The 26,119-nt window shown below is 44.2% G+C and overlaps 1 protein-coding gene across 1 annotated transcript in view; it reads left to right on the forward strand.

Annotated features, from left to right (window-relative positions):
- The first annotated feature begins 4,359 nt into the window (after positions 1 to 4,359).
- RBMS2 (RNA binding motif, single stranded interacting protein 2) overlaps positions 4,360 to 26,119 on the forward strand; it is a 65,323-nt gene continuing 43,563 nt past the window's right edge. Inside the window, exon 1 of the mRNA XM_015429636.1 lies at positions 4,360 to 4,504. Coding sequence (XP_015285122.1) covers positions 4,439 to 4,504 — 66 coding nt within the window. The 5' untranslated portion in view covers positions 4,360 to 4,438. The remainder of the gene's footprint in view (positions 4,505 to 26,119) is intronic.

The following is a 26,119-nucleotide window of genomic DNA, read 5'->3' on the forward strand; positions in this document are numbered from 1 at the left end:
CCCCCTATACACCCCCCTTTTCATTATCTGAAACAGTATGGGGGGGGGGGGGACCTCATTCTTCAAAATCTCCCACTCCAGTATCCTCATAAACTGCCAGGAACTTGGAGCAGGCTGTTTCTCTCTTCTCCACTCCCTTTAACTGACATTCAGCTGTGTTCAACATTCTGACTCTCCTAGAGCATCTTTACTTCTTATCAGTCTGGGATTTTATTTGGGGGGGTTAAGTTACAACATTTCATTTTCCACATTCCTAAGGAATACCCTGTAGAGACCCTTACTTTGTATGTCAGTGGGCCTGGGTTTGCTGCTTTGAGTATCAACACAGGAACCAGCAGGTTTACCATTAGACTCTGGCTGCTTCCACATTCTGTTCTTGTATGGACAGTGGGATAATGCCCCTTCCATGTTTGGAAGCATGCACTTGACATTGCATGCATTCTGAACATGAATTGTGGGACTCTTGGGCTTTCCTCTTTGGGCCTTATCTAAGGAAAACCTCTTCTGATCTGGCTTGCAGGAGGAAGGGTGTAGCATCTATGAGGACACTGTGCCCACAGGCGATATGGGCAGGGAGGCAGAGTTGAGCACCGCTTCAAAATGTCAGTGGTCAGCTTTGCATTTCCTCCCTGCTCTTCTAGCACTTTAAAAGGCTTTTTAAAATTCGGAGCTGAGCTTTGGTACAGCTTTGCATCACTGCTCAGTTGGGAGAGCGAAGGCGAGTTGATGAGCCATGTGGAGGGCAGTGCACTTGTCCTTGCGATGGAAGCAAAGGGGGGAAGGATGGAGTGTGGCTAGGCGGAAATGGATCCTGCTCCATACCATTCTACTCACTGCTGCTTCCACCAAAAGGGGCATCCCTTCCTATCCCCTGTGTAGAAGCAGTCGTAGTGATATGAGTGAAAGCTCAGCCAGTGGATTATGACACCTGGAGTGACTAACCATTCCCTGAGCCCCAGCATCACTCCGTAATGTATCAACTATTGGACTGTATGATAACTGTTGTTTTCCCTTCAGTTCTTTGTTTACAAAGTAAAGCAGCCTTTCATAGGGTGATAAAACTCAGAGCTCTTTTTCTACGAAACGACCCCTTGTGCTCCATACCATTCTACTCAGTGCTGCTTCTACCAAAAGGGGCATCCCTTCCTGTCCCCTGTGTAGAAGCTCAGCCAGTGGATTAGTGGATGACACCTGGAGTGACTAACCATTCCTTGAGCCCCAGCATCACTCCGTAATGTATCAACTATTGGACTGTATGATAACTGTTGTTTTCCCTTCAGTTCTTTGTTTACAAAGTAAAGCAGCCTTTCATAGGGTGATAAAACTCAGTTATAAAAAGTGTACATTTACATTAACCTTGGGCTTTGTTTTAAACTAGATTTATTTTAAAAACAAAATCTTGTTCTGGCTGAAAAGGTTTACCTTTTAAAAAAATCATTGATCTTCATCCACCCTTTACGTAAGGGCCTTGAAAAACCACTGCTCATCAGAGTTGTAGGCAGTAATTAGCTTCATACATTTGCGTATCTTCAAGTCATAAACTCTAGGAATGATGTCATAAGAACATAAGAGAAGCCTTGTTGGATCAGGCCAATGGCCCATCCAGTCCAACACTCTGTGCCACACAGTGGTCAAAACCCAACTCCCATTAGGAGGTCCACCAGCGGGGCCAAAATTCCAAAAGCCCTCCCACTGTTGCCCCCCCAAGCACCAAGAATACAGAGCATCACTGCCCCAGATGTGTTCCATCTATACCACTGATGGACTTCTGCTCCATATGTTTATCCAATCCCCTCTTGAAGCTGTCTATGTTTGTAGCTGCCACCACTTCTTGCAGCAGTGAATTTCACATGTTAATTACTCTTTCAGTGAAGAAATACTTCCTTTTATCTGTTCTAAGCCTACAGTTCATCAATTTCATTTAGTGTCCACAAGTTCCGGTATGGTGAGAGAGGGGGGAAAGTATTTCTTTTTCTACCTTCTCTATCCCGTGCATAATTTTGTAAACCTCTGTCAGTCACCCCTCAATCGTTTCTCCAAGATAAAGAGCCCTAACCTCTTTAACCCTTCGTCATAAGGTGTTCCATCACCTTCATCATTCTAGTTGCCCTTTTCCCCACCTTTTCCGATGCTATAATATCTTTTTTGAGGTGTGATGACCAGAGCTATACACAGTATTCCAAATGAAGCTGCTCCATAGATTTATACAGGGGCATTATGATCCTGGTTGATTTGTTTTCAGTCTCCTTCCTAATAATCCCCAGTATAGCATTTGCCTTTTTTTATTACAGTTGCAGACTGAGTCAACATCTTCAGTGAGTTATCTACCATGACTCCAAGATCTATCTCCTGGTCAGTTACCAGCAATTCGGACCCCAGCAATGTATATTTATAGTTAGGATTTTTGGCTGCAATGTGCATTACTTTGCATTTGCCCATGTTTAACCTCATTTGCCATGGTGATACCCACTCAGTCTCAACAGATTCCTCTGGAGTGCCTCACAGTCCTTCCTGGTTCTCACCACCCTGAACAACTTTGTGTCGTCCACAAATTTAGCCACTTCACTGCTTACTATCAACTCCAAATCGTAAGTCATATGTGCAGAATGTCAATGCTATAACATCTTCTCCTCTCTCCTGTTCTCCCAGTCGTTTTTGCAGTGTGTATCAAACTTCTGAAGCACATGTGTATAAAAGAATGTATCTGACATTGTTTTGTTAACCTTCTTGGGTGCTGTGTTGATGGTGGAAATTCATATTATAAATATACTAAATGACTAATAAGCAAAAAATAAATAAGGTTCCCTGCATCTGAAAGCTTATTGGATTGCTGCTATTTTTCTAGGTCAGAAATCCCCAAACTAAGTGACAAGGCACAATAGTGCCATGAGAAATATGTTTCATTCAATAATGTGCGCCCAGAGTTATTCACCAACAGAGGAGGCTCATTCTATGTGAGCTCACAACTTTGGCTGTGCCTCTTCCATCAGCCTCTGCTGGGAATAGGTAGTTCTATCGTATCTCTGCCCTGAAGTTTTTAATTATTCCACATGTAAAGATCAGCAAAATGACTCATTCTCAGAGAAGACTGCCTGTTGTATGTCTTCATGAGTCTCTGTTCAGGGCAGCTTCCTGGTTAGTAGGAGGCAGAGCTATAAGGAGGTGTGTTAAGAATAGTAAATCATGCAGAAGCCCACAAGGAAGACTCCTTTGAGGGTAGGTCATTCTTACACAAGCTACCCTTTATTTGGTTTTAGTATGAAATGTGCTTCCAGTTTTTAATTCAGAAATAAAGTACGCATTTGCTTTCCAAATTTTGGGAAACAGTTTTACAGTCTAACGGCTAGATTAGGAGTCTAGAATTTAAAACAATGAGATTCTGCTCTCTTTTACTGAGAGTACAATGTACAGGTATCTGCTTGTATCCAGGAATACACTAAACCACAAGAGGGCTCTGAGCTAAACGCAACCCATAACCACCCAGGCATTAATTTCAGCCTTTGTCCTACTCTAGGAGTGTCTCTGAGAGTACAATGTACAGGTATCTGCTTGTATCCAGGAATACACTAAACCACAAGAGGGCTCTGAGCTAAACGCAACCCATAACCACCCAGGCATTAATTTCAGCCTTTGTCCTATTCTAGGAGTGTCTGTGGTGGGGGTGGAAAGTGCAGTCAAGTTGTAACTAACTTATGGCAACCATGTGGGGTTTTCAAGGCAAGAGAAGTTCAGAGGTCGTTTGCCTTTGCCATTGCCCTTCCTCTGCATCATGACACTGGTATTCCTTGGAGGTCTCCCAGGGCCCTTCCTCATTAGCTTCCAAGTTCCTGTGAGATTGGGCTACCATGGGCTATGAGGAGTGTCTATCCTGACATTTTAATACCAGCTGCCTCAGGAGATTGAAAATGGCAACTGATTTTTGTGCAGTGATTAGAACATGGGTTTTCGCAGAGATCTGAATGGGACACCTGCTAACCATGCTGTGTAGTACAGGCAGTTCTGTTGGATCCTGTGACAACTGCCCAAGAGACAAGATTATGCCATTCTGGGACTGCTGTGCACTTGGTGAACTTATTCTTGCAAAATTGTAATTTTTTTCCTGATGTCTCAAATTCAGTGCAAGGATGACATTTGTATAAAGGTTGCTGGGTCAGTCAGATTTCACTTATCATCTGTTTTACTTTTCTGTGTGTGACTTCTGTTTTCCAGCTCTTTAAGTGGTCTGACGGGATTGTTCAATGAAGGCACTAGGACCTTGCGGAAAACAGCCAGCCTAGCCCTGGATTCCAGGCTGGCTTGCCTTGGTGACGTAAGCTAGAAGCCCTGTCTCTCTCTCTCTCTCTCTCTACTGTGTGTGTGTGTGTGTGTGTGTCTCTCTCTCTCTCTCTCTTCCCCCTCTCCCCCCTCCCTTCCCAAGCTCTCTAACATTAAAGCGAAAATGCTCCTTTCTGTGCCTCCTCGTGCAGGGATCGCCACTTTTGGCTACAACAAAAGCAACAAGAAGGTAAGGAAGCCAGTCCAGGCTCCCCCCCCTCCCCCCTCCCCGCTTCCTATTCCCAAGATCTTGGAAACGTCCTTGGCTCAGAGAAGGAGGAGAAGTAAAGAAGAAGGGGGGAAAGGGTGGCCTGTCCCCCCACCCCTAAATATTCCAGCTGTGTAATGGGGGCAGGCTTCTACCAATTATTTGGGGAGATTGGGAGGCTGGGAACTAGGCTTCCCAATAGGGAAACAAGCCTCACGGGTTGGCTGATCTTGGCCTCTGTTCCCTTGGTGACCCCCCCATCCATCCCCGCACCACAGCACCACCAACCCCTTTGCCAAGGCCAGAGTGTTCCCAAGGGCGAGTTTGGGTCTGGAGCAAACGGGGCCCTGAAATAAGCTGGGTAGACGAGAACAACAGGCAAGTAAATCACGACACTTAGGGAATCTTCTCAGACATTAATATTCTGTGGGGTTCATCCCTGCACCCCCGATTATGGGTTTTGGCAAGCGGAGGGAAAAGACGGTATGCATCCAGAAGAAGGCTGGGTGGTCTCCGATGATGGAAACAGGAGGCGGTTCAAATGCCAGGCGTGGGGTTCAAACCAGAATCAGACCAAGGCCTTGCTTTTTAACCCTCTCCTGACTTTCCAGGGGGACTGAGACTTGTGAACTCCCTCCCCCCAAGGGTGGGGTTCCAGGATGTGGTTTCTGTGGCATCCACGTGTTCTGAGGCAGCATGTGCCATACAGGATTCTTTCCCCTCCATCTCCTCCACCCTTTCTGCTCCCCACATCTGGGGTGAGACAGGAATACTGAATGTGCTGAAGAGACGAGGGGGCATTTAGTTTGCAACAGAGGAGCTACAGCAAAAACGGGATTCTGCCTACCACTCCTTCCTCATCAAGGCTGTCAGTTGGGAACCTGAAGGGCCTTGCCAGGTTTGCAAAATGCAAGGTGGCCTCCTGGATTATTTATTTATTTTTAAGATGGGGCGTGGATTAGTTTTTCCTGTGGCAAGAAGCATGACCTAGTGTTGGGGCTGAATTTCTAGTTGTAGCTGAGAAATGGGACAAAGAGCGAGATTTAGGAACTAGGAGGCCAGACTTCTGAAATTTTAAATGTTTGTTATTGTTGATTGATTGTCTGCTCATATGCCAGTGTTGTCAGGTAAAAGGGATGGGGGGGGGGTCCGTCTGTTTGATTTTCCTGTGCCTCAGCTCTTTCCATAGCTGAGATCTGGAGCTGAAGGCTAAACAATGAATGTGCAGATCGTGTTCACTGTGGTAATGGAGTTGGACAAAAGCCCCAGGTAGGAGGGCAAAGGCCAGATTTTGGTAATTAATTGTGTTTCTCCATATTAGGGGCAAGTGCAGCCCTTGAAGGATCTCTAGCCATCTGAATCTCTCTGTGCCTCCCTGCCAACTTCTCTTTGAACTAGGATGACATTTGCTTATTCTGACCAATGACTGACAGGAATGTGTAGAAACAGGCAGATGAGGGCTGAACTTGTGTATTAGTGGCAGGAGCAGGACATGGTTTTATCTGTGGGGGTTATGTGTACAGACATCAGCATGTCCCCAAAAGACAAATTGCCAGCAATGCAGACAATTAATATAATTTGTGGTTCTGTGTAAAATTAATGCTTTGCTTGTTTTGTGTGTGTATATATTTTTATCTGCACCTCCCTATCCATCCATCTGTGTGTATTGGATATGTGCTTGCCTGTGCATGTGAATTCTCTCTGTGTGTTTTAAATTATTATTATTATTATTATTACTACTATTACTACTACTTCTGGATTTGCAGTTTTCCAGTGCAGATTTCATTTGGACTGGCCTTTTATTTCATGGATCTGGTACTGGTTTGCTGATAAAAGTTTGATAGAAGCACTGTCAACAGTGAGCAGGGGGGGGGAAATGTAATTTAGGGAGGGAATGTGTTTCTCAGTGCATGTGCACACACCTGTGCTTTAGTGAGTAGGTACTCAATTATTGTGGTGGTATGTGTGCTCAGTCTTGTATGTATGTCCATTATTTGTATGGTCACTGCTATCTGTGTAGCATGTGTAGCTGAATTTAGATAATAATAATAATTGTGCATGGTTAGGTAAGGAGGAGTCATTTGGTGGCTGTATGATACATTGGATACCTGAATTGAAGAATTTTTGTTTCAGCTTGCAACATTCTACATGTATACCTTGCAAAAAAGCATGGATTTTGATGTGTTGTATTTTGAGACTGAAGAGCCAACCAATGAGACTAAACCAGCCTTGGCACAAGATCTCTGGCTTAAGCCGATTATGGATTTTATTCAGTGTATCTCTGAGTCAGTTCTCACGTTTTGTTGGGGTTGTTCTTTGCATATAACCATGTATGCATGAGCTGTATAACACAGGAGCTTGTAGTGGAAAAGTGATGGCTTCGGCATTTTCCGTACCGTGCAATGATCAAAAATGTACATCCTAGATGGCAAGAAGTTACTATAGCTGTTAGTTCACATGTGAATATGGGAGAGATGCCTGCATGCACAAGGAGTGTGACCCAGAGTCACATGAGATCTGCATGTGTGAGAGTAATGTCACATGAGAACTGGCCCTTTATATGTACTTTGTGAACACGTATCTTAGGTCTTGCATCTTGTAGGTTCGCCTTCTGGCTGTGGAAGCTATATATTCCATCCTGTAAAATGTGGACTGCTTTGCTAGTACCCTAGTTACTTTGACTTCTCCTAAGGCTGTATAGATCAACATCTCTTTGAAGCCATGGCAGATACAGATGGGGTGAGCAGGGGAAGGCTGCATACATCCGGAAGTAAAGGGAATTCTGTGCATCATGATTTGCTGACTCTTTGCAGTTAGTCTTCTCTACTGAGTGGAAATACTCTTTGATGGAACTGGGCTATTAATACCCCACTAAGTTTCTTGGTCAGTTTAGATATTTTTTGGGGAACAATATAAAAAATACAGTTATGTGATATATTTCAGGTTTTTTTAATCCCGGAGAGGTTGATTTCAAGCAAAGGCCATTGGGGTGATAGTTGCTGACTGATGGTGTTCATAAATGCAGACCAGTAATCATGATATTTAGTATCTCTATATATGTTGTGATTCTAGTTTTCATGTTACTTCCAGCTGCCTTGAGTGTCTGGGATGGCACACCATTTTTTAAACCTGATTACTTTATGCTGTGCTGTAGAGAGTATTCAAAGTGTTCCACATACATTTCTGTCATCCTCACAACCCTGTGGTGTTGTTATTAGCCTTGCAAAGAAGCCCACCAAGATTACGAGCCTGCCTACCCAGTGGAATGCATCTGTGGAACACAAGTTTAGGTTTCTGTTTGGTGTAGTGGTTAAGTGTCCGGACTCTAATCTGGGAGAACCGGGTTTGATTCCCCACTCCTCCACTTGCACCTGCTGATGTGACCTTGGGTCAGTCACAAGCTCTGGCACAGCTGTCCTTGAAAAAGAGCAGTTTCTGTCAGAGCTCTCTCAGCCCCCCCCACCTCACAGGGTGTCTGTTGTGGGGAGGGGAAGGGAAAGGAGTTTGTAAGCCGCTCTGAGACTCCAAGTGAAGGGCGGGGTATAAATCCAATCTCTTCTTCTTCTTCTTCTTCTTCACCTGGAGGGAATGCTTAACTCACCACAAGTGAGCAAGCAATGGGCTTGTGATCCGCAAATGAGCTGGGGATTGAGGCTGAGAGAACAGTGGTTTGCCTACAGCCACCTAATGGAATCTCAGTTCAGAAAAGTCAGTCATAGCAGAATTGTTTGTCTAGAGGAGGCAGACAGAAAACACTGACTCATGCAGAAACACAACAGGTATGCTCCTCCCAGGGCAGGTATTTCTCGTTTTACAGACAGTAAAAGTGCATCTTTTTGGAGTGCGAGCATGAAGCATACCTCCAGTCTTAATTTGGAAGAAAGTGCCCTCCTGCTACCAGAAAGGCACATCTTTACTAACATATAAGGGTCAAGAGGGCCCATGAATTAGCTTCCAGTCCTTGCAGCACACTTGCATTGTGTTGGTCAGGAAGCTTTCAGCTTCAGCAAAAAAAATCCAGAAACCTTTTTTTATAAAACGAATAACCTTGAAAAGTGAAATCAGATCTATGCTGCTTAAGACATCCAAGCCCTACAACATGGGCACCAGAAGAAAGTCATTTTGTGCTTTATTCCTTCAATTCAGGGGCATCAGATGAGATGAAAGGCCAATGTCCCCAGATGCCCAGGGCCACACTTTCAGTGTTCCACTGTATGGTAGTAAAAGGTGCTACTGTTTTACATCTTGGCTATCCAGATCCCTTCACAAGCCCCTCATTTAAGTCCCCTTCCCATGCACCACTCCTGGCTCTCCACACTCTTCTTGCATGGTGCAGCAGTTACCTGCTTCTCTCATCCCTGTCATACAAGTCTCTTTTTCTGTTGATTGAGCCCATTTCTCTTTCTCACCTCCCCCAGTTGGTAAACGGCAACTTCTGCACTCCTTGTTGCGTGGACAGTTTCTAGAGATGTAATGAGAAATTGATGTCGAGGCTTGCAGTAGATCAGCCCCTACTTAGAGCATCTTTTCTTAGCCCTGAAGATGGTTCAGTAATTCTTGTGGAGTGGTAGGAGTTCTGTGTGCTGCATCCTGAAATGCTCAATAAGTACCTGGAGTCTTAATGTTGAACAGCCCTATTTTAATCCATATAGCAAGATTTTATGTGTTCCACAGTGAGGCTGCAAGCTGCAACTTCTCCATTCCAGAAAAGCCTTATTTAAAGTGAATGGGACTGATTACAATCTAAATCAGAGAGCTGTTTGCTGGAGTATTGTAGCTAACCTCAGAGCCTCAGTCTGCATTATGGACCTCCAGCATTATCCCCTGGGTCTGTGCAATGAAGTGGCCTCTCGTAGCCAAACTAGACATGGGAGATACATGAACTGTCTTATGACACCCCCCTCCCCCGGTTGTTGGTTTTTTATAAACAGTAAAATGTTGTGAATTTATTGTGAATGTGATGTGGTATAAATGCTAAACCCTGTCACTGACTGCTTCCACATGGAGGATTTGCTCCACCCTGGCTCTCAGGCTGGAACTGGGTGTTTCAGAGCACCCACATGACACATCTTCCCATTGTGCTCCTTTTGTTGTGCTCTGTGGCTTTCATGGGTTTGCCCCCAATGTTTCCCAAATCTCCTTTCCTCCAGTCTTTCTGGAGAGATCAGAGTCAAAGTGGGTCTGCCTGCAGTGTCAACAGGAAGGTGCAAATTTTTGAACCCTCTCACCCCCATCCAGGGCCATTTCCTATCTCCGTCCCCTCACACCCGTCATTACCCTCACCTGCTGCCACTGGCAGGCTTTTAGCCAGCTTTAAAAAAACTGGTAGTAGGCACTATAGGGTTCATAACAATTTATCGATATATGTAGTACCAATATTAAAAAATGACAAAAAAGGCCCTCCCGTGGTAGAGAAGGGGAGGATGGCGTCAAGGGAGCAGGAAAGAACAGGGAATCCCCCTGTTGTGATGTTCCATTGCCACTTTAAATGCCCTCTGCATTTGCAATGGCAATGAGTCCACAAGGGGGAACTGCTGACATGTGGAAACAGCCCCCATGAGCCATTTTTCTGATACCTTCTTGCCTTCAACTGCATTCCCACCACCAAGGGAAGTCTATCTTGTCCCCTGTGGATGGGAACCCTGACCTGGATAGGCCAGGTAGCATGAGCTCATCAGATCTCAGAAACTAAGCAGGGTCGGCCCTAGTCAGTATTTGGATGGGAGACCACCAAATAATACCAGGCTCACTATGCAGAGACAGGCATGGCGAACCATCTCTGAACATCTTTTGCCTTGAAAACCCTACAGGGTCACTGTGACTTGATGGTTAAAAAAAAGGGGGGGGGGTGGGAAAGCAGCCGGGGAGATGGCCCACAGTTAAATGGTCCTTGCTGCTGTTCCTGTCAACACTGTGTGCCCTCCCCCCCTCCAGCTGTATTTCTGTTTTCAAAAATGAAGAGGAGGAGGTTGGGAGGTTGTTCGTGCATCTCCTGGACATCGTCTGGTTTGGGCCTCAGTTTTTCAGGTGGCAAGCCTAGGCAACAGAATGCCAAAGTTGCAAATCAGGATGGAGATAGGGGGTGGGGGGACATTCACAATAGCAGTCTTTAGCTGGGTGTAAGACCTGCTTTGTACCCTGATGTGTCCTGAAAGTTAGAAGCTGAGTTGGCTCTCAGTCTTGCGAGTGCCTTCAATTCAAGCTTCAGGTGGGTTGCCCAGTTTAAAAGAAGTTTAGACTATCACGAGTACATATGCTATGCCTGTAACTTCAATCCATTCCCAAATATATTTTTTTTAAACTCTGCACTATAAAAACAATTGCAAAAAGTGCTCTCAGAGACTGAAAGTGGTTTGAAGAGTGCTGTCATGGTGTAGTGTTCTAAGACACTGAGGTCAGGAAGTCACTGTCTCGAATCTTGTCTTTGCCCTGAATCTGCTAGGTGGCCTTAGATGTGCCCCTCTTTCTCTGGCTGAGTTCTAGCTGTAACATGAAGATGATACTACTGATCTACCTTACAGGATTAGTGTAAGAACTGTAGAAATATAATATGAGTGAAATGCATTGAACTATCATTATCATAATCATCATGAGTACTAACTGATAGGTGCCTTCCACAGCTTACCTTTCATATTCAAACTGATATCAGAAACTGGCAGAGCAACTTTTTTCTCCCAGAGTTATGTGATGGTGTTCAGAACACTTCTGCCACACACAGGATACAAACTGACACATAGTTTCAGTGGTGAGCTTGCTATGGAAGTATGCTCACTGCAGTTCAGATATATGTACAGCCTTCTGAATCCAGATCATATTCAGGGAGAACCTGTTCTTCTGGTTTTTGGCATAAGATAGATCTGCACAACACTGATTGGCTAGTATCCCCCCCCCCAACACACACCTTTTCAGAACTGGGTTGAACGCAGCCCTTACTGGCCTGCCGTTGTGTCATTCAGAAAGCCAATTGCCTCCTCTCTCTGAACATATTTTAAAGTGTTTTTTAAAATGTATAATCTTATATAGAGATGTTGAACAAATTTCACTCAGGTAAACATGCTACATAGTTAAAGGGAGAAAAGAAACAAAATGGAAATCCTTCCTGAAGTATGGGGGAGCGGAGAACAGGAAGAGGCAATAGGGATTTGATTCATAGGCTGTATACGGGGAGAACAGAGCTCACTGTGCAGCCCCCCCACACACACCTGCTCCTGTTCACAGGTACGTCTGTCTTGACCCTCACCATTAACAAGAGTGAGGTACAAACACCTCGGTGTCTGTTCGTCAGCTGAGAAAGCATCTCTGTACTAGAGGGTAGCGCTGTTACTGATTCCCCATCAAGAGCCAGCTTGGTGTAGTGGTTAAGAGTGTTGGACTCTAATCTGGAGAACCAGGTTTGATTCCCCACTCTGCCACATGAAGCCAGCTGGGTGACCTTAGGCCAGTCACACTTCTCTCAGAACTCTCTCAGCCCCACCTGCTTCACAAGGTGCCTGATGTGGGTGAGAGGAAAGGAAGGTTCGAGCGGGATATAAAGTCTAAAGTTAAAAAAAAAAAGGTGATTGTAAGCCGCTCTGAGACTCATTCAGGTAGTGAAGAGCAGGGTATAAAACCAGTTCTTCTGCCTCCTCCTCCTCCTCTTCCTCCTCTTCATCTGGGATTAGATGGTTGGTGCATAGCACTGAGAATTTCATCTTTCATTTTTGCTTTCAAAAATCGAATTTAAGGCCATAGTCATTAGACAGAGAGAGAGGTTTGAGAACAGTCAGGCACTGTCAGGAAGTTATTCCAGAATTCAGGGGGTGATGCCACCTTTAGGCCCTTCTGCTGTGTCCTCCTCTTACAACTCCCCTACAAGATAATTCTTACCCATCATCTTTCTTTCTCTTCCTGCCAGCATACTACTGTCTGTCAAAGGAGATCTCAAATTTTGAAACAACTCATATTTGAATTCTGAATAAATCTGGGAAATGAGCACATTTAACATAAACCATCTATGAGGTGAAAGCTGTTTTTTTGGGGGGGCAGGGCTGAGGTGATGTTTAATTTATTTTATTTTGTATGTGTGTATTAAGTGCCGTGAAGTCACTTCCAATTTAATGGCGGACTCTACGAATTAATGACCTCCAAAACGTCCTTTAACAGCTTTGCTCAAGTCTTGCAAACTGAGGGCCGTGGCTTCCTTGACTAAGTCAATCCATCTCATGCTGGGTCTTCCTTTTTTCCTGCCATCTTCAACTTTTCCTAGCATTATTGTCTTCTCCAGTGACTCTTGTTTTCTTGTAATGTTACCAAAGTATGATGGCCTCAATCTAGTCATTTTAGCTTCCAGGGAGAGTTCAGGCTTGATTTGGTTGAGAACCCACTTATTTGTCTTTTTGGCGGCCCACTGTATCCGTAAAACTCCCCCAACATCACATTTTAAAGGAATCTACTTTCTTCCTGTCAGTTTTCTTCATTGTCCAGCTTTCACACTCATACATAGTAATGGGGAATACTGTGGTATGAATTATATTATTTTACAGAATGTATATCTGGTTTTTCTGCCTAAACAAGGGATACCAAGTCAGCTAACAAATTATAACACACACAACAAAATAACATTTTAACACTCCAACCTCCATCATTAAAACAAAACCAGAGCTAAAATTAGGTAGGAAGGAGGGATCAGTGAAGGAATGCCAAATGTAACAAAAAAGTCTTAATTTTCTGGTAAAAGACAAGGGAGCAGGCAAATCTTCCTGCGGGGGAGAATTGTAGAGTTTTGGTGCCACTACTGAGGAGGCCCTCTCCTGGGTTGCTACCCACCTAAACTCAGAAGGTAGGGGAACCTGAAGCAGGGCCTTCGAAGTTGACCATAGTGGTCAGGTAGGTTCATAGGGGTACAGGCAATCCTTCAGGTATGCTGGTCCCAAACCATATAGGGCAGGGGTGGCCAAACTTGCTTAATGTAACAGCCATACAGAATCAATGTCAGGTGTTTGAGGGCTGCAAGACATGAACAAATATTACATACACGTTTTTATTGGAAAATATGCGAATTTGCTTTTTATTAATATTAAATTAGACTGTGTGAAAGAGCCGCATGTGGCTCCCGAGCTACAGTTTGGCCACCCCTGATATAGGGCTTTAAAGGTCAGCACCAGCATCTTGAATTGTGCCCAGAAACAGATTGGGAGAGACAGTTTGGTGTAGTGGTTAGGAGCACAGACTCTAATCTGGGAGAACTGGGTTTGATTCCCCACTGCAGCTGCTGGCGTGACCTCGGGTCAGTTACAAGTTTTCTCAGAGCTGTTCTCTCTGGAGCAGTTCTCGAAAGAGCTCTCTATCTCACAGGGTGTCTGTTGTGGGGAGGGGAAGGGAAAGGAGATCGTAAGCCGCTCTGAGACTCATCCGGGTAGTGAAGGGCGGGGTATAAATCCAATCTCCTCCTCCTCCTCCTCCTCCTCCTTTGTGAATGGGCCAAGATGGGAGTGATGTTGTCCCTGTGACCTACTCCAGTCAACATCCTAGCTGCCCCATTCTGCACCAGCTGAAGTTTTCAAACACTTCTCAAGGGTAGCACATTGAAATTATCTGATGTCAAAGTAACCAGGATATGCACCACCATGGCCAGATCTTTTTGCTCAAGAAAATTTAAAGTTTTTAATATACTTGCAGAGGCTGAATATAGGCTTACTCTACAAAGAACATGATGGGGAAGGACTGTCAATATGGTAACTGGAGCACAACTATGCACACTTGCACCCCCGAAAGTTACAGGCAGATTGAAAGAAGAGCCACTGCTCTTGGTGCACACATTCATGCCACTTTTGTCTTCCATGAGCTCGTGTCTGTGTGTGTTCCAGAGGTAGGCAGATTTTTTTTAGCCCGAGGGCTAGCTCTGGGTCTTTACCTGATTTGGGGGCTATGAATGGACTTTTCCTGATTCTGGCTCTGGCAGCCCTATGTCACTGCTGGCTTCGCTGTGTTACATTTGGGTGAGCTGACTGTACTAGGGTGCTGCTCTATGTTTCTGTCTATTGTAGGTGGTGATCCAGATGTGGCTTTTCTCCCACTTTGCTGCACTTGACCTTTGTGGGGGTGAACAATTGGGAGGATGATTTGGTTACCCTCCTCCACTTCTCTGACTAGTGTGCCCAGCAGATTTTTATGAACTGGATGCGATGCACAGGATGTAATGCACACACTTCTGGTCTACACTCTTGGAAGCCATGCCTCTCTCAAAGGATTTTCTGCTCTTGTAAATTGTTGTCTGTCTTCAGCCGTATTTATTCATACTCTTGGCCGATTCTACAGCATTCTCACAAACTGTCCTCCTCACTGAGTCCTCCATTCAAATATAATTGAGAAACAAAAAAATTGGTTACTCTTTATTCTTTATTAAAACATGTATAGCTCACCTTTTCTGTTGGTTCAAGGCAGCTTACAGTAATAGTTAAAACATCCCCAGCTAAAAAAAAGGTAAAATAGCAACACCCAAAGCCCTCCCCCCGCCCCCCAAAAGACACATGCCATTTTTTTTTTGCCATCAGGTCATAGCTGACTTATGGTGACCCCACAGGGTTTTCAAGAAAAGAGACATTCACAGGTGGTTTGCCATTGCCTGCCTCTGTGTAACAATTCTGGTATTCCTTGGAGGTCTCCCATCTAAATACTAGCCAGGGCCATCCCTGATTAGCTTCTGAGATCTGGTGAGATCTTAAACCCACTCAAAAGCCTGGCAAACAGGCAGGCCTTGCAATACCTCCTGAAGATCTCCATGGGGCTCATCCCACAGAGTGGGAGCCAGACCCTAAGTGGTGGGATAGTCAACAGATGGCTGCTGATGACCGAAGTTTGGTGCACAGGAACGTTATAGAAGGAGATATGCCTTCAAATATGAGATTCCCGGGTCCTGAAGGGCCTTGAAATGAACTTGGAAACAGACTGGCAGCCAAAGTAGTAGTTTCAAAATTGGCAACATATTCCTGGTGGCTACCCCCTGACAGTAGTTGGGCTGCCACACTCTGTACCAGTTGTAGTTTCCAGGATGTCTTCAACGGCTGCCCTACATACAGCACGTTGCAGTAATCCAACTGTGAGGTTACAGAAGTGTTGATCAGTATGGCCAGATCAGTTGAGTCTAGGAAATGAGAAAGTTGGTGAATCAGATGCAGCTGATACAAGGTGCCCCAGGCCACCATGCCAGCCTGCTTTCTAAACAGCAAGTCAGAGTCCATGAGTACCCACAAGCTCTTCACCTGCTCTGAAAAAGGCAATGCCATTCCATCTAGGACAAGTTGATTCAGTCGCTCCTGAGTGTCAGCTTTCCCAACCAGCATTACCTTTGTCTTGTCTGGATTCACCTTTGATTTGTTCTGCGTAACCACCTGACCACCGCCTCAAAGCACTGGTTCAGAACCAAGGTGGACGTACCTGGAGGCTTGGATAATGAAATACAGAGCTTGGTGTCACCTGCATATTGTAGTCTTCCATCTACTACACCATACTAGCTGTGGAGATCAGATCAACAATCTGTGTGCAAACCACACAAATGGCCAATAAGTGTGTATGTAATTGGTGTCAGATTTCAAAGTTGCTTTGAAAAACAAAGCAAGACGCTGTTCCTCAGAGTTTCCCAACTGACCAGTTCAAGCCAGAAATTCTCAGGATTGTTTTCATAAATCATGTATGCTCTGAATTGCATGAAATATGGCTTTCTGGGGAAATTGGCTTTCATCACATTTTTAAAAGAAAGTTTCTAGCTCTCAGGACTGCTAAGAAAACAGTTTGAAAATGTGTTCAGGTGTGCTTTCCATATTGCTGTAAAAGCTCAATTGACATTCTCCCCCACATTGATTTAATGGTAGTGCCCATGTGCAGTGTTCCCTCTAAGCTTAGTTAGTGTGAGCTAGCTTACAGTTTTTTAGCCTCCGGCTCACACATTTTTGTCTCAGCTCAGGGAGGATGGCTCCAGAGCAAACTAATTGATGCAGTAGCCAAATTGCTCGCTCACAACTTTAATGTCAGTAGCTCACAAAGTAGAATTTTTGCTCACAAGACTCCACACCTTAGAGGGAACATTGCCCATGTGCCTTATATAGTTTAAGATTAATTTCATTCATTTGTATTCTGCCACTGTCAAGGGGCTCAGGTTGATGTACATGGGGTTATTCCTTGCCTTCATTAGATTCAATGTCCTGGGTGGTGAGTTGGGCTTGAGAATAATGACCGGCTGGCTGGAGACATTTTTGGAACCCAAAGCAGAAAATCCAAATGTACAGCTCTACTCCTGTCGTAAAAACAGTGAATGGGTTTGAATAGCAATTTTACATCTCTGTTGAGGCTTTTTGAAACACTACGTCCGGGGCAATGATGCTCTGTATTCTTGGTCTTGGGGGGCAACAGTGGGACAGCTTCTGGATTCTGTCCCCACTGGTGGGCCTCCTGATGGCACCTGGGTTTTGGCCACCATGTGACACAGACTGTTGGATTGGATGGGCCACTGGCCTGATCCAACATGTCTTCTTTTATGTTCTTATGTTCTTCTTAGTTTGAGATCTTTAGCACTTTCTGCTTTTGTAGGCTCGGAGCCCAAAAAGTTTGAAATTTTGTTTGTATGCTTTAAGGGGCATGGTTTTGTTGTAGCCTGCTTTGAGCTTTTGGCAGGATAAAAACTGAAAGAATTTAGGGGCTGTTACCCAGTTAAATCTCAGCTGATTGGTCATATGTATTCTAGCCAACTGATTGATGAAACAGTTGCATTTGTGTACGAGAAAAGGCCATAGTTCTAAAGAAAATAAATTTATATTTTTTGTTTTAGGTGATATATGCATGTGTTACAGCAGGCATCACCTTCGAAGAGGCATCTTAGAGAGGCACACTCTTCTCTTTTATAGGGGAGTGCTTTCTTAAGACAGGGATTGCTTAGGGTCTAAGGCATTGTTTGCTTTCCTTAGTGGGAAGGGGCTGTGACTGAATGGTAGAGCATCTTCCTTGCATGCAGAGAAGGTCCGAGGTTCAACCTCTGACATCTCCAGTTGGAAAGATCTTGTGTGGAAGGTCTTTCTCTTTCCGAGGCCCTGGACAGCTGCTGCCAGTCAGAGCAGACAATACTGAGCTACATAGTTCCGTGGTCTGACTTGTTAGCTGCATACGTTTATACTTGCAGCGTTTGTAAATACTTACACTAAAAATTATAATCCAAGAGCCAATCCAAATGTAAAAAATGTACGGTTAATCTGAATAATGAATGTAACTTTGCAGCCTTAAAGTAATCAAAACCACACAATAATAACTATCTGATAAATTACTACTGTCTAGAGATGCTCAGAATCTGCTGCCTTCGGTGGTGCCGTTTGGCTCTGTAATGGCCAGCCCCACCAGCAAAAGAAGTGTGTGGATGAGGAGCATATTTGGCAATGGGACTTTGCAGACAGTTTGCTGGAAAACAAAGGGTCTTGGCCCTCAACACTATTTATTTATTTAAAATGTTTATATCCTAAACTAATTTTAAGATTGCATAATCTGTTTATATATTTCACCACTCAGTAGTTTATACTCTTATTTCCTATTCATTTAGTAAATTTTTGTACCACTTTTCTTACAAGGAGTTTACAGCAGCATACATAAAGAGCCAGTTTGGTGTAGTGGTTAGGAGCACAGACTCTAATCTGGGAGAACCGGGTTTGAGTCCCCACTCCTCCACATGCAACTGCTGGTGTGACCTTGGGCCAGTTACAAGTTCTCTCAGAGCTGTCTCTCAAGGGCAATCCTCGAAAGAGCTCTCTCAGTCCCACCTATCTCACAGGGTGTCTGTTGTGGGGAGGGGAAGGGAAAGGAGTTTGTAAGCCGCTCTGAGACTCCTTCCGGTAGTGAAGGGCGGGGTATAAATCCAATCTCTTCTTCTTTTCTTCTCTTCCCTCCTCTGTTTTATCCTCACAGCAACTCTATGAGGTAATCCAACTCGATCCTCTTGTTGTTGCTTGTTATTGCTTGTTCAATGCTTTTGATGTTTATTGTTGTAAATGATTGTTTAAAAACGAATTAAAAATATATTTAAAAAAAAGGTAGGCTAGGCTGAGAGTGGGTGACTAGCCTAAGGTCATGCAGGAAGTTTCATGATGAGCAGTTATTTGAACCTGGTTCAGCCCTCTACTACTGTACCACGTATATTTCAGTAGTACTAGTTGAGACCGGACCCTGCCTTGTGTTAAGCCCAGAACACAGCATAGCAGCTGGAATAAGTAGTATGCATTCTGTGAAATATTTTTCTTGTTTTCACTTTAAAATACATCTATAAACTGAAATGATCTATGTTAGCTATCTAGTTATTTCTCTGATCCTGCAGAGACTTGTGTACTATGCCTTTGTGTCAGGAACCAGAGCAGAAACCACTCGCAGGCAGAAGAAAACTTATGCACTGACTTAGAAGCAGTTATAGACTTCCATATGGAAATCTGATCAACAGTTTTCTAAAATATTTTTACAGCCTATTTTTATTGCAGATAAGAGTATAAGCAATATTGCACTTAAAACCAGACCTTGGCTTCTTCGTGGTATGGGCATACTTAACATGACACATGCTGGACCAAAGTTGAATGTGAATTTCATAAAATCAAAGAGCTGGAAATGGACCAAAAAGATTCCTTGTCCAGTCTTTTCCCTGAGGGAGAGCCCATTCATCTACCAGCCCTCTCCAGATAATCTAACTCAGTACAGACCACAGTTAGCAGAGCTGCTGTTTCTCAGGGTTGTTTTTTTTAAAGGACAAGTCTACCAATGGATGTTAGTCAAGATATTTGTGTGGGGTTTTTTGCATAAAGTGCTATTAAGCCCTGTATCGAGAACAGAGTAGACAGACCCCTGAAAGACTAGTTTACGGTCTGATAGAAATGACGTGAAGAAACAGGGATGGTGGAGGGAAGAGGATAGCTAAGTAGGGAATTCCCAGGTTCCGGGGCAGTGTGCCTTAAAGTACTCAGGACAGGCAGTAATGGAAGTCTGATGTATTCACATGCCATTTGCAAGCTTCCTATGACACCTGGCTAGGCTCTTAAATAACAGAATATGGGACTAGATGGGCCTTGGTTTATCCAGAAGGGGAATACTTATGCTTTTATGCTTAGAAGCTGTTGCTATCAAACCCCAAACTGCAATTTCAGCTTTCCTGATTTCCAAAACGTAGACTGGCTCAGGAGTAGTATAAAGGAGATTAGTACCACACATGCACCAGCAGCAGATTCCTTTGAAACTGCTGATGTGCCAGATCTCCAATTTCTTCTTTAATTCAGGAGAATTTAAAGAGCACTTCTGGGGTTCTAAAACCAGAGTTTCTGTGGAACATTTTAGTGTGCGTGTGTGTGGCCTTTGGATCATGGACAACATAGATACATTGCTACAGAGATTTCCCAGTGGGGAGCTCCTAGCCCCCTTTGTATGAAAAGCCTAGTAATGGAAACAGAAGGAGCAGAAGGCTGCAGACTTTCACTGAAGGAATGCTGTTTTACCGCTTGTCTGTGATGGTGATGTGAAGAGTGTATATCCAAGAGACACTAGAAGATCTCAGTTTCCTTGCTGAAAAAGGAAAAAATAATGGTTCTAGAACTCATGGTTGTAACTAAAGCTTGAAAAGTTTAAGTCACTGTCTGCTGACAGCATTTTACATAGGTTACTTTAAGCATCTTGGGTTATTGGTGTGAATAAGTTTCATATGGCTTTGAATGTAAAGTCTTCATGTGATTTTGGTATCAACTGTGAACAAATGTTTGCAATAACCAAGCAGATTATTGATTATCTGACATTATTATTAGCATAGAGCTGTATAAATGCTGGTGTCCTCTTTGTGTTCTAGTTGAAGGTGCATAAGTATCTTTGAAGCGGGGGAAGGTTTCACTGGTGGAGGAAAGCAATGAGGTTGAACTGGAGCCATGGTGGTATCCTTGGTGATAATTTTGAAACTGTAGTTTATTATGTTTTAACCTGTTTTAATCTCTTTTAACTGTAAATTTCTGTATCTTAGCTTTATGGTTATATTTATTAAGGTAATTCGTAGTTCTTTTAAACTTGTAATGGCCAATGGCTGGCTGGCTGGCTGAGTGGTGATAATTTAAAATGTTTTTGGGACACGTGAATGTTTGTAGAAAGAAGAAGAAGAGATTGGATTTATATCCCGCCTTTCACTACCCAAAGGTATCTCAGAGCCGCTTAGAAACTCCTTTCCCTTCCCCTCCCCACAACAGACACCCTGTGAGGTAGGTGGGGCTGAGAAAGCTCTTGACAGAAACTGCTCTTTTCCAAGAACAGCTCTTATCAGAACTACGGCTTGCCCGAGGTCATCCAGCCAGGTGCAAGTGGAGGAGTGGGGAATCAAACCCGGTTCTCACAGATTAGAGTCCGCGCACTTAACCACTACACCAAACTGGCTCTCACACCAAACTGGCTCTCAGTTTCCTTGCTGAAAAAGGTTGTGAGATTAAAGAAAGGGAGTCCAGATAAATCTTCCATAGCAGAGTCCTGTTCATTCTTCACAGTTTCCTGTTTCTCTCAGTTTCCGACCAGTCCATTGTATGGCCTGCCTGCTGCCTGTGGCCACCAGCCTCCCATCAGTCTCTGCTCCCTTTATAAGATCAAGGTATAGATCACTTTATTACAACAGTCAGTGACCAGCAGCACAGTTTGATTGAGAAATGCAAAAGCTAGCAACCAGCAATAAAGTTGGGTTGAATTAAAAAAAAAAAGAAAGATAAGAAGAGATACAATTCTTAAAAACATACAAAATCATGCCAAATAACTACAAAGTCATGCTGCCAAAAGGGATATTCGATGCTTGTAAACCTGAGTACAGAATTTAGCCACCTGAGTAGTCTGGTGGTCCTTTATAAGATCAATTCAGAAGGTACCTGCCAATTCTGGGCAGAGTTTGTGCCCCTAATCTAACAAGTCAAATCAGGTTCATTTATTAGATTCAAATAATTAACCATTTGCATAGTGTGTGTAGTTTGCATAATTTATTGTGCTTGGCCAAGAACGTGTATAATTTAATTTTCCTGAATGTAAAATGCTGGGTTTGGAGCGGTGATAAAGCAGCAATAAACAAGGATAATGAATAAATGTGTATCAATACACATAAAATGCACCTGATAAAGTCCATGATACTTTCAGTAAATCTGCCAGTCTTTCAAGATGCTACAAGAAGCCTTTTCCACGACTGTCACTCTTGCAGCCTGAAGTGCTTCAGGCTTTGGGGTTGGATCCTATTCCTTTCTTCCACAAACGGCAGTACCTCTTCCACTACTCTTGCATCAGGGGAAGGCACCGTGCACCATAGGAAGGGTGCTACATTAGCAGAACAAATCTGTAGGATCCAGCCCTTTCTCTTGACCACTCTGTTGTGAAGCTGAGGTTGGCAAAGGAGAGAGGCAGAGGTCTGGAGAGTTAATGGGAAACCAACAACTATGAGCATTGCCCAAATTTCTCTATGCAGTCACTGAGCAGTTTTGGAAGTCCACGTTCATGTTGATGATCACATCATAAGAAATATAAACATAGTTTATTACAGGAGCTTAGAAGCTGAATAGAACAAAATACTTATACACTTCAGCGTACCAGTTAGAGTATGTCAAAGGGAGGGTGTTCTTGTCTGATCAGCTTGGCTGATCAACTGCTGGGGCCTTTGGGCCCATCACGGAGGCTGGACCACTCTTTGAGGGTGGTGTGCAGGAGGAAGCTTGAAGGAGCTCCCAGTGTACTGCTTCCCTTCCAGCTGAAAATGGGAAATCACTCCAGAGGTCCCTCTCCCACTTTCAGCAAGAGGGGAAGGCCCGGGAAGGAGCAGCCCTCCCAGCGTGGTTTGCCTTTCTTGCTGGCCTTCCAGCCCCATTGTCATCATGGGCTGACAGGGCTTGAAGGAGTTGCCAGTCATGTTCCATTCCCTCCTCCAGGTTGGAAGGGTGTGCACTTGTGTGTAAGTGGGCCTGCAAGGGGAGGCTTGTGGGATGCCATTGTGCTCAGCCACTCCCCCCCCCCCAAAAAAAAACCTGGAGCTGGCCCTGTGTATATTATTTTCAACACAGAGTCTACACTACAGTCTAATTTGAATGAACGCAATACAAATACTGACCTGGGGTACAGTTCACTGGGAAGTTCTCCTCTACAGGCCCCATTGGAATGAATGGGAGCTGCCCAGATGCAAAACTAATGCTCCTGCATAAGCACTATACATTTCAGTGAACCTTGCATAGGAGAATTTCCAAACTAATTGTGCTTCCAGCATTGTTAGCTAATTTTAGTATGGGTTAGGGAAACTGTGGACTTCTAAATTGCAGGCAGGAACTCATATCTTATGATTTAGGAATGTCCAGTGTTGGCAGGTATGCATTTGTCTGTAATACAGATGTGTCCAAAACAGAGAGGGTTATAAAATACAGACATAAGTTAAACAGGCAGTCAGCATGTGGCATAAACTGTGTCCAGCAAGAACTAGATTAGAGACGTCTCGATAAGATAGTTTCATGTATTTTTTTAAAAATTGTGCCTTTCCTGTAACCTTGCCTTTGTAAGCCTTCCTTTTTAAAATCATTATTGTTTCTATTTTTAAAAAGATATAGAAAATAATACAGGGGGGGGGGAAATTACTGCAAGATTCTATAGCATGCAGCAGCAAAGAAACTGTGCTATGAATCAGGAAGTCCCTGATAGAAATATCAACTCTGGAATGATATATAAGAACAGTTTGTGCTGGATCAGACCAAAGTTGCATCTAGTTAAGCTTCCTGTTTCCCACGATGGCAAACCAGGCGCACCAGGATGCTCAAAAGCAGGGGCGCAGGGGCCAAAACCTCCCCCTATTGTTATCCTGTCTATATATCTCATATCCCACCTTTTCTCCAAGGAGCTCAGAACAGTGTATGCTGTTCTTCCTTTCCCATATTATCCTTGCAAAATTCCTGTAAGGCAGGTTGAGTTATGACTGAATGACTGGCCCAAGGTCACCTAATGGTTCTCGTGGAAGAGTGGAGATTTTAATCCAGATTTCCTAGATCCTAGTCTAACAACAGGATCTAGTCCTAGATCCTAGTCCAGGGGTGGCCAAACTTGCTTAATGTAACAGCCACACAGAATAAACATCAGATGTCTGAGAGCCACAAGACATGAACACGTGTTTTTATTGAATAATATGCAATTTTGCTTTTTATTAATATTAAATTAGACTGTGTGAAAGAGCTGCATGCGGCTCCCAAGCTGCAGTTTGGCCACCCTGTCCTAGTCTAACAACAGTTGGCAACAGGCCTGGGGAAAAATCTCCTGCGTCTTTAATAGAGGCTTAATGGGTGGGAATGGGCAACAAGTTTTTCGTGGCATGGAGGTAAGTAACCTCCCTGTTCAGCCCCTATTAAAAGGACAGGAGAGTTTATTCTCCAGGCAGTTGGCAACCTACACTATAACCATTACACTGCTCCATACTGGTACAGAGGTACCCTGTCTCTGAACGTGTTTAGGCAATATGGCTAATAGCCATTGATGGAACCTTCTTCTGTGAATTTGTCTAGTACTTTGTGCATGGTATAGATTCATTAGCTGGCCTTAAGTAGGGGACATAGGCTGCAACGCAACACTCATCCCAGCCCTTTGAGATTTCTGAGTAGACTTGCTTAGCAGGGCTCCATCAGAGTCTTTCTGCCTGCCCCACCCCTTCCTCCCTGGCTTAGGTTTGTATGTGCAATGATAATACTGCCATATATTACAAGGTTGTTATAAGGGTTATCATCGCACCCAAATTATACCTAGGATAACCAAGGTATATAAAATCATGCCTCTCTGCACAAGTATGCATAAAAGCACGCACGCCTACCCTTGTTTTCCCGGCCTGGCAAGGTCCTCTGTGGAGAAACAACAAAGAGGAAGTTGATAGTGAGAATGGAAGGGAGGGGAACATATCTTACTTCCCAGTCTGTTTTTCCACACTGGGAAAGCCCTCTTGAACAAGGCTCTGCCTATGTCCTTAACACCCTATTCCGAAAGACTGGCTTCAGAGGTAACAGTAATGATTTTCTCAGCTGTAGCTGCAACACATTCCTGTGCTTGAAGGAGAGGCTGCTGGCTGTTCCCCACTTCTCAGAAGAATCCCTTTACTTTCAGTCAGGGCCCTTGTAACTCTTTGCTAGCCTTGGAAATGCCAGGTCAGAAGCCAAAGAATATGCACGTCACTTTAAATGTGCTGTGGTAAGCAGGACTTCTCCTGCTCAGTCCTCCTCTGGCTTTGTCATTGTCCTGTCTCCCACTTGCTGCATGATAACACCTGGGTTGCATTCAGATGTCACAATAAACCCTGGTTTATAAACTGTAGTTTGATCAGCTCTCTGTTAATTGTGATTAGGGTTGCTAACTGCCTGGAGAAAGTATGTCGTGTCCCTTTAATAGAGGCTTAAAAGGTAAAGGTTCTCTTGCTCGAAAGCCAGTCGAATCTGACTCTAGGGTTGCGGTGCTCATCTCCGTTTCAAATCCGAAGAGCCAGCGCTGTCCGAAGACGTTTCCGTGGTCATGTGGCCGGCATGACTAAACACCAAGGCGCACGGAACGCTGTCACCTTCCCACCGAAGTGGTACCTATTTATCTACTTGCAATTTCTTGCTTTCGAACTGCTAGGTTGGCAGGAGCTGGAACTAGAGACGGGAGCTCACTCCGTCATGCGGCACACTCGGGTCTCGAACTGCTGAACTACCGACCTTCCACAGCCTGCAGTTCAGTGTCTTAACCACTTGAGCCACTGTTTAGTGGTATGTTTATTTGCCAGGTGATGTTGTTTACCTCTATATCCTGAAAAGATGCCCATTTCCACACATTTAGCCTTTCTTATAGGGTCAGGATGTTTTTCTCCATGCCTCTTGGCAACCCTAGTTGTGATCTCTGAGTCAACCATCTAACAACCCCCCCCCCCATTTTTTTTTATAATGGATGAGAGCTAACAAGCTGAAACTTAATCTTGACAAAACAGAGGTGGTGCTAGTAGGGGGAAGGTCTGACTTGGGAAATGGGTTATCCCGTTTTGGATAGGGTTGCACTCCCCTTAAAGGAGCAGGTTTGTAGCTTGGGGTTGCTCCTGGACTCGGGCAGCGGTGGTCAGCGGTTCCTTTCAGCAGTTTCGGCTGGTGAGCCAGCTACAGACCTTCCTGGACAGAAAAGGTCTTGTCACTGTGGTACTCGGTCTGGCAATGTTTCTGTTAGATTACTGCAATATGGTCTACATGAGGCTGCTCTTGAAGACTGTTCAGAAGGTACAGTTGGTACAGAATGCTTTGGCCAGAGTGTTGACTGGAGTGGGTCATAGGGACTGTATCAGTCCAGTCTTGTTCCATCTACAATGGCTTCCAATTTTCTAGAGGACTCAATTCTAGGTTCTGGTGTTGACTTTTAATGCCTTGTATGCCCTGGGACCAGCATAACTTAAGGGCCACCTTCTCCCATATGAACCTACCTCCGTAACTCCGGTCATCCTCGGAGGCACTGCTTTGGTTGTCCACACTATCTGAGGCTAGATGGGTGGCGATCCAAGAAAAGGTCTTCTCCGTTACGGCATCAAAAGACTTTTTCGTTTCGTCTGGCCTACCCTCAACAATG

The sequence above is a fragment of the Gekko japonicus genome, unplaced genomic scaffold (genome assembly GCF_001447785.1).
Source record: "Gekko japonicus isolate JY-2015 unplaced genomic scaffold, Gekko_japonicus_V1.1 scaffold947, whole genome shotgun sequence".
In the NCBI taxonomy this organism is placed as follows: domain Eukaryota; kingdom Metazoa; phylum Chordata; class Lepidosauria; order Squamata; family Gekkonidae; genus Gekko; species Gekko japonicus.